Consider the following 16,341-nt stretch of genomic DNA (forward strand, 5'->3'; position numbering starts at 1 on the left):
TCCATTGTGCATAGTCAACAATAAGATGAAACCCAGTAAAAGTGAGACTGAAAAAATATATGATGCCTTTACTGTTTCTGTCTTCCAACACAGATCCCAGCTGACTGGCTCAGACCTAAGTAGTCAGTAACCTTTCCCATTTAGTTGTCTTGAAGACAGTACCCAGGTCATATTCAGCTGATGGGCACTATAGAGGTTTTGGAAAGGTGAAAGAAGAACAGTTTGCCCTATCAACAATATATTTCTATATCAAGCTGCAGTAAAAATCTTTGATTTTGCAAGTTGTGACATGAACAATGATGTAATGACAGTATTTGCAACAGCCTCTTCTACCAGAAAATTTTTGCCTGCAGAGCTGCATCAGCAAGGCAGCAAAATTAAAATCCTAGGATAAAAAGTTAACAAATGGTATTGAAGGGTAGAATATGTTGCTTAGATAGATAAGCCAAAAGGCAATAAGGTACAGCTTTAGCCATATTGGTTAACAAAACACTTACCCCAAAGTCAATGGAACATGCCAGAAGACCATTTTTGACTATGTGCTGAATATGCATTCCACTCAGCACTTTAAAAAGTTGTGTCTACCATGGTCTCAATCTGGAAAACTGCTGGAAACTTCACTGAAGGACAATCATCAAGACTGCAGCCTGGAAGAAAGAGCCTGCTGCCTTCAGGCCTCATTCATGCCACAGAGTGATCACATTCCTTTAACTGCTCAGATAAAAATTTATTAAGCAGAGAAACATCTGGTGGCAGAAAGAGGTCCTGGAGTGGGCACTATCCTGCACTGCAAAACAGTAAAGAAAAGCTCTGTACTACAGGGACAACAGTTTACACCAGTCAATTATTGTAACTGATCACAAATACCAGGAAGTTCTATACTAGGATGAGTGGAATCTGAGTGAGAATTTTTTTTCTTACTGTTAGTTATGCAGGTAAGGACAAATATTGATGGGAAAGTGATTCTATTAATAGAGTATAACATAAAGGAAACATTTTTATAAAAATGCTTACAGATGCTATAACAACATGTTCTTTGCTTATTTTACCATTAATGAGTATACAGTATAATTTAAATGGTAAAATTTTCTAGTCTAGACAAGAACAAAATCCAGAAAGACTCCCATCCTGTAGGTATTGCATACATCCTAGAAAAATCCTTCTGCCTGAAGGAAATGTGATCCTTATATGACTAAGAGCATCCTTCAGACCCTACATAAACTCTGAGATCTCTGTTTTTTGTCCTTTCTGTAAGTCTCCACCACTACAGACCTGAAAGCCTGACACATTACAGCAAGGCTGTCACCAACATTTCTGTTTAGAAGCGTACCTAAGGGGCAAAGCACAATCACCAGCACAGAAACAGATTTCCAGCATCAGAGCCATTAAACTTCCCATCAAAGCCCCCTGGGTTGCTTAATGGTCCAGAGCACTTAACATGGCACAGTTCCATTGCTATCACATAAGACAGATACATATCAATCACTGTGCCTAATGTTGCAAATCTAACAGAATGTTTCCTGCCTTTTTTTTTTTTTTTCAATTGTACTTATTACAGCACTGTTACTCTCAGGATTGAATCAGAACATGATTTTCACACTAGGCTAAGCTGCATCTCTAAACGAAATTGTTATCAGTTGCAGAAGGTCTGTACACCAACAAATATCTGTTAAATTCATGTTATTAATGCATTAGAGAAATGTACAGCCTCAGGCTGCAGATAGAATGATGGTTCAGCATCACTTGACTACTGTTGAAGAGCAGAAAGGAAACCATCCAGAAGTTCCAAAGGACAAAACACAATCCAGGAAGCACAGAAAATCCTAAGTCCCACATCAATGTGTGTTGATGGTTGTTGATCAAGAAAGAGTACAGCTCCTCTTGCCCACTCCAAGCTTTTGCAGAAATATTCCCAAGCAGCACATTATTAAGGTCTTGCAAGGCACATGTAGGCACAGCATGCAAACCCAAAGGGGAAGAGCTGCCTCACAGTTACAGGTAGGTCTGGGATTCTGGATGATTCCATTCTGCTTTCACTACTGTGATACAGCACTGATGCTGCTTTGTAGTGGCACACACAAAGCTGAGGGCTGCTCGCAAACCAGTCAGCTGGGATCCCTGCAGCCATGACTAAGTGCTCCTGCTTCTTAGGCACCAGCTTCCTGTGTCTTGTGTCCTGGCTTGATAGCCAAGAGCCTTCCTTTTCAACCACAGCTGTTCAGCATAATAATGTCCTAAACTATGCACAGTACCATGTAATGCGGCTCTCTGCTGACCAATAAATTGTGCTTTAATGAAAAATCTTGAAAGAGAACACAGAAGGTCTGAAAAAAGGTCTGAGTTAATCCTGGAACACACCTGCCTGTGCAAAAACTGCTGAGTTCATACCAAGGTGGGGTATGATTAAAAGGAGGGTGATGATCCATTAGTTTAATTAAACATTTAACCAGGTCCTGAGGAGACTTTCATCAGACAGCCTCACTAATTGTCAGGGAGAATGTCAGGCCAGGCACTTGGTAGGCCAGAAAGCTGATTTTGAAGTCATTGTAATAGCCCTGCTTTATTACACTTGTTTCATAATTGGGGTCACACAACAGCAGGGAAATTGGGGCGGTTTGCCCAGGAATCCTGTGGTGTGAAAAGCCATAAAAGGTCCCACTCAATACCCCACCCTCTAAGCTTTGCCAGTGACAGAGCAAGCACAGGCACCTCTGAAATTTAGCTTCTGTCCCAGATGCTGTGAATCTTTTACAACCCAATCTGTCAATGCTAGAGGTGGCCCAAAGCTGCTTCCTGACCTCAGCCAGCATCTAAAAGCTATGTACAGTTTTAAAAAGAAAATAATTAGAAAATAATTTTCCCTATTTTTACAACAGGACTAGGCAGGGGTTGTGGAGGAGAGGAACATTATTTTGCAGTCCTCTACTGGTGTGAGAGAGAGAACAACCACCTGCCCTGAAGACAAAGGCAACACTCACCATTCTCTGACTTTCTGTCAGCTACAGAACTGCTGCACCCCATGGTTCCAAGGATGCTGCCCATCCGTTTAATTGCTGCTGATGCGAAGCGTGTTTCTCTCAGCTGTTAGCATCATACACATTTCCTGTGCTGTTCCTTCAGGGATGAGGGCTACACTCCTTTGGGCTCCTGGGCTCTTCCCAGTATTCCTAACAGGGATGAGATTGGGAAGGAAGAATAGGGAGGGGAAAAAAATGGTGCTTGACAAGACAGAATCTTAAGTACCTTCTGCCCACAATAAATTATTGTACAGCACATCCTACCTAAACTGGACCACACCAGGGTTTGGTTTTTTTCCCCACATCTGATTACTGTCATCTCGTAGTCAAGAGAAATTAACTTAGTAATTAATACAGTTTACTCCTTACTTGTTAGCTTAATGTTAATGTGCAGCAGTGGTTTCTTATATGAAGAATAGCTATTTAAAGCCTTACTACCATGGACAAGGGACTATGGAGACACATTACTCTTCATTCTTATGATTTGAAAATTGGAACTGCAGAATTTTAAAGATTTTAAATTACATGTGATAGCACTGCTAAAAAAAAAAATCCTCCTAACACTCCATTGATTTGAAAAGTTGCCTTACCACCCCATTTATCATTTTATTGCTCAGTGTTACCACTACCCAATTTAACAGGACAGACAGTACCATAGCAAATCACTTCATTATCAGATTTCATTTAAATAAAACATCCCATTTTCTGTTGCATTTCTACTGAAAACAATCTAAGGAAAATATTCTGTTTCATTAAAGAGATGAACAAAATACATTTTGAAGTGAAGTCTTTTGGGTTTTTCTCCTGGCACTTGCTCAGTTCTGCACTAAACAGTATCCCTCGCTAATGCAACACACTCTAATCAACAAATTCAAATGAATACAATTCCTCTGAGATACAAAATGGATCAATTTCTAAGCAACAAGATATTCACTGATGCTTAGATACTGAACTTTGTTTTAGATAAAGATTTCTTATATGATCACACTGACCCCTCTCTCTCCATCTCCACGGATACATCTGACATAAAAATTATTTTATCTGTTATTTTGTTTCATTTATATTCCTTTTCTTTTAACTTGAGTTTTAAAACAAAGAAGAAATTCATCAGCATAAAATGAATGCTTAGCTACTATTTTCCTTTGGCTTTACTAGCAGAAATCATAAAAAAGAAGGATACAAAAGAAAAAAAAAAGCATAAATGCATAACTAGGTGATTTTCAATTTCAATAATTAGAAAACACTTATATTTGTGAGTCTGTATGTGCAGATTTCAACATTTATTATTATATATGATATCCTGCCCTGTCATGCTAATATAACACAACTCTTTGTAGTTCTGGGGCTTTTATACAGGGTCCCACAAAACAAGGGTATCCTACACTTGAGCTGGGTCTGACTCCTTATGAGTCAGTAATTAATTCAGGAAATAAGGATTTTAAGGTTTTTTCCCCACACAATGGACTGCTTTACTTCCCTCTGAAGGAGCTATCATGAAATTAAAAAAAAAAAGTTCTTACATTAATTTTGAGCCCAACAATGGCTTTGACAGCATCAAATACAGCATTGATATTGCTAATAGCTCAAATTTGTCTTCTCTCTGAAAAATTCTTGCTCTCCTGGTTACCATCTCCTCACTTACCCTCTTAGGAGAATCTCAAGCCTTCATTGCTCCATCTCAAACAAGCCAGCCATGATGTGAATTGTGATCTGAAGACTGGCAGTAAGGGCAAAATAGACCTTACAATCTAAGTTCTACTTAGACCCTTGATTAAGGGGCAGGTCAGCCTGTGCCCAGCAAGGGGCAATGGGAGCCCAAACAGAACCATCAAACCTCTCAGGACTCCCTCCAACCCACAGGAAGCAATGGGCTGACCCAAGAAATGGGGGGCTGAATTGTGATCATAACCTGCTTTCAATTACTTCAGCTTTCTTCCCAGTCATCACCAGTCTCCTCCACATACATTTAAACTCATAGACTTCTAGAACATCCTTGAAGAAAGAATTTAAAAGATAGAGGCATAGGGACAGAAATTTTATTGGGACAGCAGCAAATGAAGACTCAAACGTACACTCAGAGCTTGGAGGAAAACTTGTCTAGATATATCTTATCATTAAACCTCCTAAAAAAGGCCAAATCTGGCCATCAAAGGGCTAGTCCAGGGGAATGAATAATCACTACCTTCAGTCCCAAATATCTGCACTCTGAAATGGACAGGGTGAACATTCAACTGCCTTTCTGTGAAAACTTCTCAAGTGGCTATGGAGCTTTGGAGCCATCCTCACTGCCAACCTGCATGCCCAGACTCCAGGCCAGGAGAGTCATTTCTGTGAGCTACTGACTACACACAGTGTAGCAGTGTCTGGTGAAGAATCATCTGTCATTACAAAATTCCTCCCAATTGCTGGCTGATAAAATGGAAAGCTGGGCTTTTTACCAAGGTATTGCAAGAGACACAAGGTAGCTGGAGGAGAATTTGAAATATAAGGCTGTGTTAATATTCTGGATATTATACCACTGATTTACCTTTAAGAGAGAATCTGTCATGTTGACTAAAAAGTAGGCATTCAATTTCTACAAGTCAGTAATCTGCCCCACTTTTGTACATAATTCAAAAAATTGCTAGAGTTCTGTCAGTTTAGCAAAAAAGTCAGTTTTGTGATAGACAGGCACTAAAAGCACAACCCATCCACTGAAGCAAAATAAAATGTCTTTGCAATCATGCCTATGGACATGCACAAAGCTAAGCCAGAGTGGCACATGCTGCTCTTTCCTGGACAGGAGTCACTGAAGGCCACACACAGCAAGTGCTCCAAAATCTGGGGTTGACAACCGAGCTGTTGAGAGGCTGATTTACAGAAAAAATGGCTCAGTATCATTTGGTCTGGATGTAATAGGTGCTGCCCCAACTCAGTCATGCCTCCAGTTTGTCAGTCACATAAAGACCAGGCTGCCTCAAGGAAAATTGAAATCCTGTAAAGATTTATAGCTGACTTTCAATGAAATCAGATGGCAGGGTCTTTGGGCAGAGAGCCATCCTTTAAAGCACCTTAGCTTTTAAAATTATTTGAGCTGTGCTCCTGGCACACACGTGTAAACTAGGTTAAACCTGAGGATATGGGAGCCATATGAATAAGAGCCACAAGGATTTAAGTTCTTACTCTTCTGTCTTTCATTTGTTTCTTACCTTTAATAAAAATGAAAGGCTCCTCCTTTTATTTTTGTTGGGATGGGGCTTCCATAATTATGCTACTTCCCCTAGAAGTTGTTTCAACAGTTCTCTCCAGCAATTTGCCTCCTTTCATTACTCACCCCTTTTCTCAATCATGTTTTTGAAGAGGTAGCTATGATCTCCTCCCAAAACATGTCTTAGGAGGTACATGTACATGGAGAGGTGATAAGATAGAGACAGTTTTCTGCATAAAGATCAGATGGATGGATGGATGCTTCTAATGACAGAGGCTTTCCATTGATGCTATCTTGTATAAGTTTTTATTTTACTGTGACTTACAGATTTCCTTTAGAATTGTTTTCCTTTGGAAACTAGGACTGCAGAGAACGAAGAAATGACATAATATGCTTTTGTGATGGATTTGCTTCTGTTCATTGCTGAGGGAATGAAGCTGCAAAGACTTCAATAATTAGAGAATACCTAATACCTTAGAGAAGAGAATCCAGACATTAAATCACAACACTCAGGTCAGAACCTGCAGAAGAACAGGTCTCCAAAACTGTCTTGTTGGAATTGTCAAGGATGAGAATCTAGAGATGAGTTGCAAATCTCATTAGCTAAAAGATCCACCCTGCAGAAAGAGGATGAAGCAGTCACAGTCAACTAGCAGAGTGAAATGGAACCTGGCTATGGCATAGGAGTTGTAATTTTGAGACCAACACCTAATTTGATCTGCCAAGGGGTTGATATGACAACATCAAACAAACAAATCAATACATTATTAGGTCTCCATCGTTTTACATGCATGGAACAATCTAACATTTCTGATAAGTGATTTTCAGTGATTATAAAGAGGTGGAAGACAGAACTGAGAAAGGCTTTTTGTTAACAGATAATTTCCTCTGCCTGCTCAGAGAAGCAAGGTTAAGCTCAATACAGAGCTGATGGAATGATTGCTGTAAGTGGCTGTGTCGACAGACCTCGGTGTTGGGTCCGGAAACCAATAGGGAATGCAATGCATGTGGTGGCTTGAGCATTGGCCAAATGTTAGTAAGATACCAGAAAGCCAGCAAAGCCTGGAAGAGAATAGGATGAAGAATAGGATGAAGTTTTAAGGTGGACTCATATTCCTGAGCCAAAAAATGCACTGCAAAAAGAAATAAAAGCAAGAATAGCAAAGCTGTGAACATGTAGATAATTCAAGCAATCCCTGAGCTCCAGAACTGCATGCAAACCCAAAGAGAATCTGTAAAAAAAATGGTGGGAGAATGCCAGTTCATGTTACTTATAATCAATAAAGGGTACGTTTACTTTTGGTTTTTGTTTTGGTTTTTTGGGGGGACAGAAAATAAACAATGCAGCCTCATTTTTTCTTGTACAGCAAGACTTTAGACAGATTTTGTTTTAAAAAGAGGAGGAATAGCAAATACAAGTGGGCAAATGTGGTACACATTCTTCTTCACCTTGAAGAATAAGCAAACCCATCATATCACTTTCCAGAAATGTTAAACACCTCTAGGGGGAGATTGCTTTAGGCAACAAGGGGAAAACTGAAAATTCTGAAGCAAATTTGGTTCTAGTAAACTGAACCCAACTGGAGCATAAAAGTTAACAAAAAACTTTAAGCAAAAAGCTGGATCACATACTGTTCTGCAGTTAATGAGTTGGATCACATACTGTCCTGCACATGATGAGCAGGGTCTTAATGACATCCTGAAAAAGCAAATCTTTGGAATAAACATGTGTTGAAATTTGTGCCAGTTCAAAAATTAAATTCATGCTTCAGCATGGTTTTCATAAAATTTAAATTAAGCATCAGAAAAAGGTTCAAAATAGAATAAAAATTATTTTTCCTAAAACAAAAATTACATGAAATACAGTAGTCTCAAAGCTATTTGATTTCATCTGTACCCAGAAATTCTGGATAACTGATTCAGTCCAGGTCAAACTATAGCTTGAAGCACAGTGGTTTTTCTTATGGTAAAATCATAAATAATGCCACATACATCTTTCATTTTGTCAAACTGCTCTTTAAAAGTGAGCTAAATATATATGTATATATACCCCACCCAAAAATATTACCTTTTTTTCTTTCTGCTTCAGCAAGAATACACCGAGATTTTTTGCACAAGAGTACCTTTAGAAGATTCTTTTTTTAAAAAAAAGCAACCCCTGAGGAGTGCAGATCTGCAGAACAGGTTCTCCAATTCTCTCTGGGACTCTGGAGCCCAGGAGCTGCAATGCACTTGCTCTCCACCTACTTACACAGCTTTCCGAGAGGAAATTTCTTGAATGCTGCTCTTCAGAAACAGTCAGGGGAAAATGCTGTTTTCATTGTCCAACCTGATGTGAAAGCTCATGGCTGCAGCCCTCCAGCTGTGTTGTTTCCGTGTTGAAAAGCTGTTTTGTCACCATGCCTCCTGAATCTCAGGCAGAGAAAGGGAAGGGCTGAAGTTATCTGCCTTGCATCTGAAGTCACATGATCTCTTTCGGCCTTTCTGCTGTGTTGAGGCAATGATTTGCATTTTAGCAGATCTAGCACACTGGAAAAAAACATAAGGCTATCCAGGTTATTTGGCTATCTGATGTGACTGGCACGGTTATGAAAGCCCTTAAGGAAAGCAATACTGAATTTACCACAAGGCATTGCATCTGCATGCAAGTGATATATTTATGTGTTCTCCAAATCACTCAGTCATACCCAGATAATGCACAAGTATGAAGCACTCAGATCTTGTGTTGGGAACTGTGTCTCTTGTTGTTCAAAGAATATGTGAATACCACAGGGACCCACTGTGCTAATGCCTTCAGTTCATTTCTTCATGCATGCACATGTTCTCACCATAAACGTGTGACTGCAGTTCTCTGGACTCAGTTCATGTTTTGGCTCACCTTCTCCTTGTGTGACGGCTGGGAAGGGATGGGAGAAGCCGAGAACACCTCAGCCTTGCTCTGCTCAGAAAGCCACGATTTGAAATCCAACCCTGACTCCTGGCAGCACGTCCCACATCTCTGACCCAGATCCCGGCCACGCTGACCCCTGACTCCCAGTAACTGCACAGGGTCCCTAGGAAAGGGCAAAGCCATCACAGTGATTTGTTACTGCCCACTGCTCACACAACAGCCCCTGAGGAATCTGCTCCACTGGCAGTGCATGGACAGCATGGGGACACTGTGATTTCAAACACATATCCTGCCAAACCACTCAAAACTAGGAGATGTCTGCAGAAGCATGATAGTGTAGTATCACCACTAGTCTTGGGCTCAGTCCTCATCAGCATTTACGTTCATCAGGACACCATTGCCCCACTCCAAAAGCCAGGGAGGGGATGTTTGCTGCTGTGCAGTGATGGAGCAGAGCACAGCAGCCATTTCTGTGGGGTCAGGGTGAGGCCTGTGGGTCTGAAGAGGACCGCAGGTTATAAAGCATGCTGTGGTGGGAGAAAGCTCCATGTGCACGGGCACAAGATGAAGATCACTGTGTCCTTGCTCTGAAGGGCAAGTGGAGCTCCACCAGGACTGGATAGAAACAAAAGATTTCTGAGAATAGAGGCAAAATAATATCTTCATCCTTTTGCCCCTCCCTGAAGGTCTAATAATACCATAACATGCTATTTTCTAGAAAATTTTGTCATCAGTGTGGTGACAATTCTAAAGGCATCAACCACCACTCTGAAGGACAGAGTGATCAAATCCCCTTTTGAAACAGACTTCTATTAAGGTGCAAAAGATATTTAAAATGCCAAACCAGCAAAACAGAAGGCACTTGATTGACTAAGCTAGTCCTCTGAGGTTCTGGAGTCCCAGACACAAGCTTCCACTTTCAAAGCTGTTCCTCTCCTGTGAGACGAGACAGTAAATGGAAAGCATACCAAGCGCAATAATTCTGCGTGACCCAGAACGGTTTTGATGTTTGTTTTTTCTGGCAGGATGCACTTTCCCTGATCTGAGTTACAGCAGCTAATCTTTTATGTATGATCACGCTGCTCTGCCAAAATGCATGCAAGCAAAAATACATCACAACCTCTTTCCACTGTACTCCTGGGATACACATTATTTATAAACATTTACTGTACCTGATAAGTTCATCTCTATTGGCATTTACCAAGTTCTCTGCATAATGAGAGGTTTGCTCCAATTGCCAATAAATCCATCAGAAACATTTCATCCAAGATCAGTGGGAGAGGGATAACCTTAGCAGTTAGGTTCTTTAGGACATGTTTTCTTTTGTTTCTCTTCTTTGTCCTCTGTCTCAGCGATCTGACATGACCAAGCAACCTGATAAAGAGTCAGTGTTGCTGGACTGAGCCACCTCTCCAGTTACTTGTGGGGATCACAATAACATGCAACTTGAGGAAACACAAATGTCCTTTCCAAATTAACCTTTCCAGTTCATGTCCAAGGAGACAACACCATTTTCCTTTCTACAAAGGGCAAAGAGAACATACCAGTCCCATCAACAAGGTCACACATACTACTGCTCTTTTGCTCAGCAGTCATGTATCACACACACACTTAATATGCTGAGTAGACTTTTAGCATCAACAGCTGCAACAGAAAGTAGGCCAAAAACTCTGACAATGTATGACTGAGCAATCTAGCATGACAAGAAAAAACCCAGTCATGGTGCTAGTGTAGAAATCAGGGCATCCCTCTAAAAGCAACCCTTCTGGATGTAATTGCGCTTATTCTGTTTTCCAAATACTTTAGAAACATTAACCTCCCGAGCAAGTCTTCATGCAGGCATTCCACATACATAATTCAAATTCTGCTTCAGGCTTGTTTCTCAGAAGCACCCACTACAAAGTGATGTAACCGATATTTCTCAAAAAGGATGAAGATAATCACAGTTGAAGGGAGTGTGCTCCTTTTAAGCTCTGACCATGGTTTCCCTTCTCTTGCCCTACCGAGCTTAAAGTATTTTTATGTGACCCAGCAAAGTATTTTAAAGTACTAGCCAGGGAAAAAGTCCCTGACTGAGAAACCTGGATGCCCAGAGACAGAAAGGAAAAAAAAACCTAATAAAAAAAATGGAGAAATTAATGTCCAGAACAAATTTAAAGTCTGACTCAGTCAGTGAGATGACAGAAATCTGTGCTCACACATTAGAAAAAGTAGGTTAATTTGTGTGAACACAAAAAGAAATGTTCCCCCACTGACAGTTCTGGGTGAGAAGGTGAATAAAAGACATCAAAACTAGCATCCTTGGCAAAAAGCACACCAAATCAGAAATGGGAAAGAAAGGAAGTGGTAGGGCCTCAAAGCTCCTGAAGACTGAGAAACTAGACCAGAACACTACGAAACTATCAGGATACCCTCTGCAAAAAATGGGAACAATATTTTTTTTAAGAAAGTTTCCCAAATTATCAGATGAATGCAGATTATTCTGGGAAGCAATGACTAATGACCCAATTTGCACAACTCTACCTCCCTGACGTTAGCTTCAACCTCCACTTAGAGCTTAAAGAAATGATAGCTATCTATCTTCAACACTTAGGGTTTGACAGATCTTAGTAAAGCAGCATGAGGAAAAAGAAATGAGCATAAGAATTGCCTAACAAAAGCTTGATGTGCATTTTGTTGGTCTGGTGAACCAGAAGCTCCACACACAGTTCAAACCCTACAATCTGATGCCCTCAGGCCTGTTAGGCTGTCTCTTTGGTAAAGCCTTTAAATCAGGCTCTCCAGGTCAAATCAGGCTCTCCAGGTCAGGAGAGCAGACAGATTTGACTTCCACACTAACAATCAGTATGTGAAAGGATTTAAAAAATATTTTAAATTGTTTTCTAAAGAATGGAATCTACCAACTAATAAATTCGACCACATACAGGGTAAGGGGTCATCAAGTCTATGGAAATAATTGTCTTCATCTCTATTTTCATCTAATGCTTATTAAACTGCTTTTAATGTAACATTTTCTACTTTGTTAGAGTAAATAAATCTGCTGCTTCAGCAAAACATTATTAATTTCAAAAGTCATGTCAACTATGCTATTTAGCCACAAACAATACCCGTTTTGCTTAGAAGCACCACACTTCTGAAAACTCCCAAATTTACCTTTTATATTTCAAATAATAATTTCTATTTGGAACTTTTGACCTGGAAACATAGTACAGGTGCCTTAATTTGTGCTCCTACAAGCCATTCCCTCGGAGATGTGAGGCGAGGCACAGTGTGGTAAGGACCGAGGAAGTACATGTAGTGCAAAACAGAGGGTAAAACATAACAGAGGGAAGGCGGCGATTATTGTGGGGTGTGAGGGGTGACAAGAAGGTCCATGAATAGATGGATCGATGATGGATGGATACCCAAACACCCCCTCACGGAGGCATTTCCCGCACAGGCCCCGGGCCCGAGCGGGGCCTGGTGCGGTGGGCGAGCGTGGGGTGCCCCCTGCCGGCGGCGCAGGCCGCGGCGGGAGCCGCCCCCGGGCGGCCACACGCGGGGGAAAACTCTCCGTCCTCTCCGGGGGATTGGAAAGAGCCGGGCGCCCCTGCCTCCCACTGCCTTTCGTGTTTTAAACAGCCTCATGTGCCGAGGAAATCAGCTACACGTCCCTCCCCCGCTGAGAAGAGAGCTGGAGCGCCCCGCAGTAGGCAGCGAGGCGCTTCCCATGGCCGGTTTAGAGGAAATCCCCGCAGCCGAGCTCCCCCGGAGCAGCCGCGGTGTTGCTGCGGCTCTCCCCGAGCTCAGGCCGCCCTTCCCGCACTTGGGCCAACCTGACGTGACAATCCAGCCCAACTCAGGGCGAGCAGAGCAGCCGAGCAAATGCCAGGAGCAGCGGGATGCGCAGGAAGGCTGCCAGCCCTTCCCGAAGCGGGGCTGGTGGCAATGGCGCTGGGAGCACGCACTGAAGGCAAAGATTTAGCGAACACGTTCGGTATGCGTGTGCCGAATACGAGCCGGGGAAGGGAGCGCTGCCTGCAGCGGGGCCCGCACGGCCCAGGGTCGTTACCTGCTCCTGAGCGCCCTGTGCGGCCGGGCAGAGCGGGGCCCGCCGCTGCCCCCAACACGCAGCGGCACTGGAGCCTTACCGGGAGCTGATTCACCCCCGTCACTCTCTGCAGCTACATAGCATTAGGGTAATTTTTAGCTTCTACATTTGCTTTGAATCAACAAGCAAATAAAGAGAAAATACCAGACTTGCGTCATCAGCCAGGGAAGGAGGTGTGCCCAGAATGTCGTCGATAGGGGCAGTGCTGTGAGCGATAACGTACGTGGCGGTTCCATAGTGTAGTGGTTATCACGTCTGCTTTACACGCAGAAGGTCCTGGGTTCGAGCCCCAGTGGAACCAGCGCCCGAAAGTCAGTTTATTTTTTCTTGCCTCGTTCTGGGTTTTTCGTAATTTCTTTTAACGCGGTGAGTTTCGGTTTAGCTGTTTCCTCCACAAGATGGGGAACCTCATAAGCAGTTAAAGAGGGCGCGGGCCGTGCGTGCGGCAGAGGTGGAGCAGCTTCCAGGGGAGCAGAGAGGCGCCTCCAGGGAAGCCCGGCCACACAGGATTCCTTCCGTAGACTGCAGCCTTGGCAGGGAACGCCCGCCTGCCAGAGGAGCCTTTCCCTGCCAGCGCGGGAGGGGAATCCCTACACCGGACCATGGTCCCTCGGAGGGGCACCCGAGGAGAGCACAGGGAGCAGAAGCAGTGGGGGAAGCAGCAGCCTGTGCCTGCTCCCAAGCGGCGAGGGACAAAGGCAGTGGCGAAGTCTGCAGCCCCATGGGTCCCCAAGGCGTCTCACCGGGACTCACTGGAACCCTGGTCCTTTCATTTCTGTGTTTGGAGACGTGTTTAAGCGCTGGGGAAAGGCCGGCGGTTTTCACAGAACACATCTAGCGAGCACAGTTAACTCCATCCTTGTTTTCCCCTGCACTGTCCATATCGTTTTTATTAACTGGGAAAGAAAGAGCCATCTCAGCTTGCCTCGGAGGAGTTTAGTTTTTAAATTATAACATGTAGTTCGTTTTGCACGTGCAAGGCTTTAGAAAAGGGTAACCTCTGGGCATGGGTGCTGGCAGAGCATCTGTCCGTGCGTGGGAGACCTGTCAAGTGCTGGGGCTAAGAACATCTCTGCAGGAGGAGGAGAAGAGTCCCTGAGCTCCACTGACCTGGAATCAGCTCCTCAGTATCTTTGAAGGATCAGAGTGGGAGGGTGTGATTTACCTATCTTAAAGATTAAAGAGAAAAAAATTGGCTTAACTTACTTTAATCAGAGACTTATTAAGAAACTTACTTTAATCATCATCGAATGGAGAAAACTATTAACCTTTGTCAGTCCTTATTCTCACTAAACAAAGACTCTGGGGTATGGGCAAGCTGCAGTTAGAGATTGCAGACCAATGCAAGGATTGCATCCAAGGGCCAGGTTGCAAAAGCTTTTTTGTGTGGAAAGCAGCTGTACATCCCATAGTGAGGCCTGGCAGGCTAAAGTTGTAACTTTAACATCATACTGATGCTAAGGGCCTGTGCATCCCACAACCTGAAAGTGCAGAAGTGCACAGGTCTGGCTTTCCTCTGCCTGTTTGCTTAGCAGTGTGTGCACAGCCCACAGGAGGTGAAGCCAAAGCAATGTGGTCCCCCCCCCCTCTGGGGTAAACTGTCTTCCACACACTGGCTGCTTCCAGGATGCAGGCTCAAAGCTGAGGCAGACATAGCTAGACTTCTCCTGATGTAGGATAGGCAAGCCTTTGGTGTAGGTACATCCCATCTAATAGGGATGGTGGTTCCGTGGTGCCTACTTTGCCAGGACAGCCACAGCACCTCCAAGTGCATGAGTTACAGGAAATGGGCCTGGTGGTCAGCACTGGGTAATTATCTGCCTCGTGTTTTCTTACACTTAGGAAACAGTCTTCTTTTCAGAAGATTACTTAAGCTTATGCTTCAGATTTGTAAAAGGAATGTTTTATTCTGAGAGCCATGTCTTTAGTGTGTATAGACCACTGCAGCTCCATCCATGTGAAGGGGATCCAGCTCCTGACTCAGGCTCTAAAATCTCAACAGTTCTGCCCTCTCTGCATATCAGTGTCCTGCTTCCAAGAGATGTCCGTAGTTCACACACGTACAAATGTGTGTTTTGTGTGTTCCCTTACTGTGCTAAAACAAAAATGTGCCAGTCACACATTTTTTGCCGAGACACTGCTCATTGTGTGTGTTCAGCTTCCAGACTCATGGATCTGTGCGTGCTGCTCCGACTGAGCCGTCTGGCACTCTGCCTTGGGGAGAAATGTGACACGGCTACGTGGAGTTCCACTTCTCTCTCACACACGAGTACTTTTGCCTCCTGATTCCCCTCTGAGGTCACACACACTTGCTGCCAGTCAGACTAAAAGCATCTCCATGGTGCAGGGTGATCTCCGTGTTTTTTCCCAAAATCTGGCAGAGGAAAACACACCAAGATTTCTGAGGGCTATACAAACATAGCAAAATGTGTCAGGGCCAATGGGACATGGGCTAGAGCTGGAGAAGATAGATGGACAAGAGTGAACCTGTCCAGGCAGTTCCCATTTTACATAGCAGTGGAAATGTTACCAGACTCTCTTAACTTGGGCCATTTGTACTAGTCTCAGTTTTGTTCTGTAATCAATGCCAGGCTAATTTTTATCCTTTTTGAAATTGTATTTTTCTTTTTTTCTTACCAGCCATTTCTGGTACTATGTTATGTACTGGCCATTAAACTTTTTCTGCCTTCTGTACCTGAAAATATTTCTGTGCTTGCTAGGAATTAACTACATGATTCATTTAGCAATGCTGCTGCAGTGGCAGCATGGTTTTGCTGTTTATAGTTATTAAAATGAAGGATTATCAACACCATTAGACACCAGCTGTCTGAACTTCATACTATTTATACAGAGACTTTAATTTAAATGCTCTTCTAATCTTCATGTGAAACAGTTTGGTATTTTGAAGGCTATAGACCATTTTTTAAAACAAAGGCTGCCTTTCCTTCTGTGTGGAGGGAGCTTTACAGGTGGGCAGCCACCAGTCTTAAGAGTATCCCTTTGGGCGGAATGTTCTTTGATAAGAGCTGTGCTGTTTCTGAACACGTTCCCTGAGCTACTGTGTATTTCTTACACAAAATCAAAATGTATTTGAAGGGTGGGGTTGACCATAAACCAAGCTGATTTAAAACTACATGTGATAATAGGAAAGAATTTG

The 16,341-nt window shown here is 42.9% G+C and overlaps 1 protein-coding gene and 1 non-coding gene across 6 annotated transcripts in view; one reads left to right on the forward strand and one right to left on the reverse strand.

Moving 5' to 3' along the window:
* PPEF1 (protein phosphatase with EF-hand domain 1) overlaps positions 1-13,296 on the reverse strand; it is a 39,199-nt gene extending 25,903 nt beyond the window's left edge. Inside the window, exons 1-2 of one of the 5 annotated variants that reach the window (XM_074534650.1) lie at positions 13,146-13,296; positions 2,979-3,167 (exon numbers count right to left, since the gene is read on the reverse strand). In XM_074534650.1, coding sequence (XP_074390751.1) covers positions 2,979-3,042 — 64 coding nt within the window. In that variant the 5' untranslated portion in view covers positions 3,043-3,167; positions 13,146-13,296. The other 4 variants (XM_026791867.2, XM_005484331.4, XM_005484332.4 and 1 more) reach the window with 4 other exon arrangements.
* A 116-nt stretch (positions 13,297-13,412) lies between these two features.
* On the forward strand, positions 13,413-13,485 carry TRNAV-UAC (transfer RNA valine (anticodon UAC)). Its single transcript has one exon. It is a non-coding gene; the product is annotated as a tRNA-Val (tRNA).
* Positions 13,486-16,341: the final 2,856 nt, after the last annotated feature.

This window comes from Zonotrichia albicollis, chromosome 2 (genome assembly GCF_047830755.1).
Source record: "Zonotrichia albicollis isolate bZonAlb1 chromosome 2, bZonAlb1.hap1, whole genome shotgun sequence".
Classification (NCBI taxonomy): Eukaryota; Metazoa; Chordata; class Aves; order Passeriformes; family Passerellidae; genus Zonotrichia; species Zonotrichia albicollis.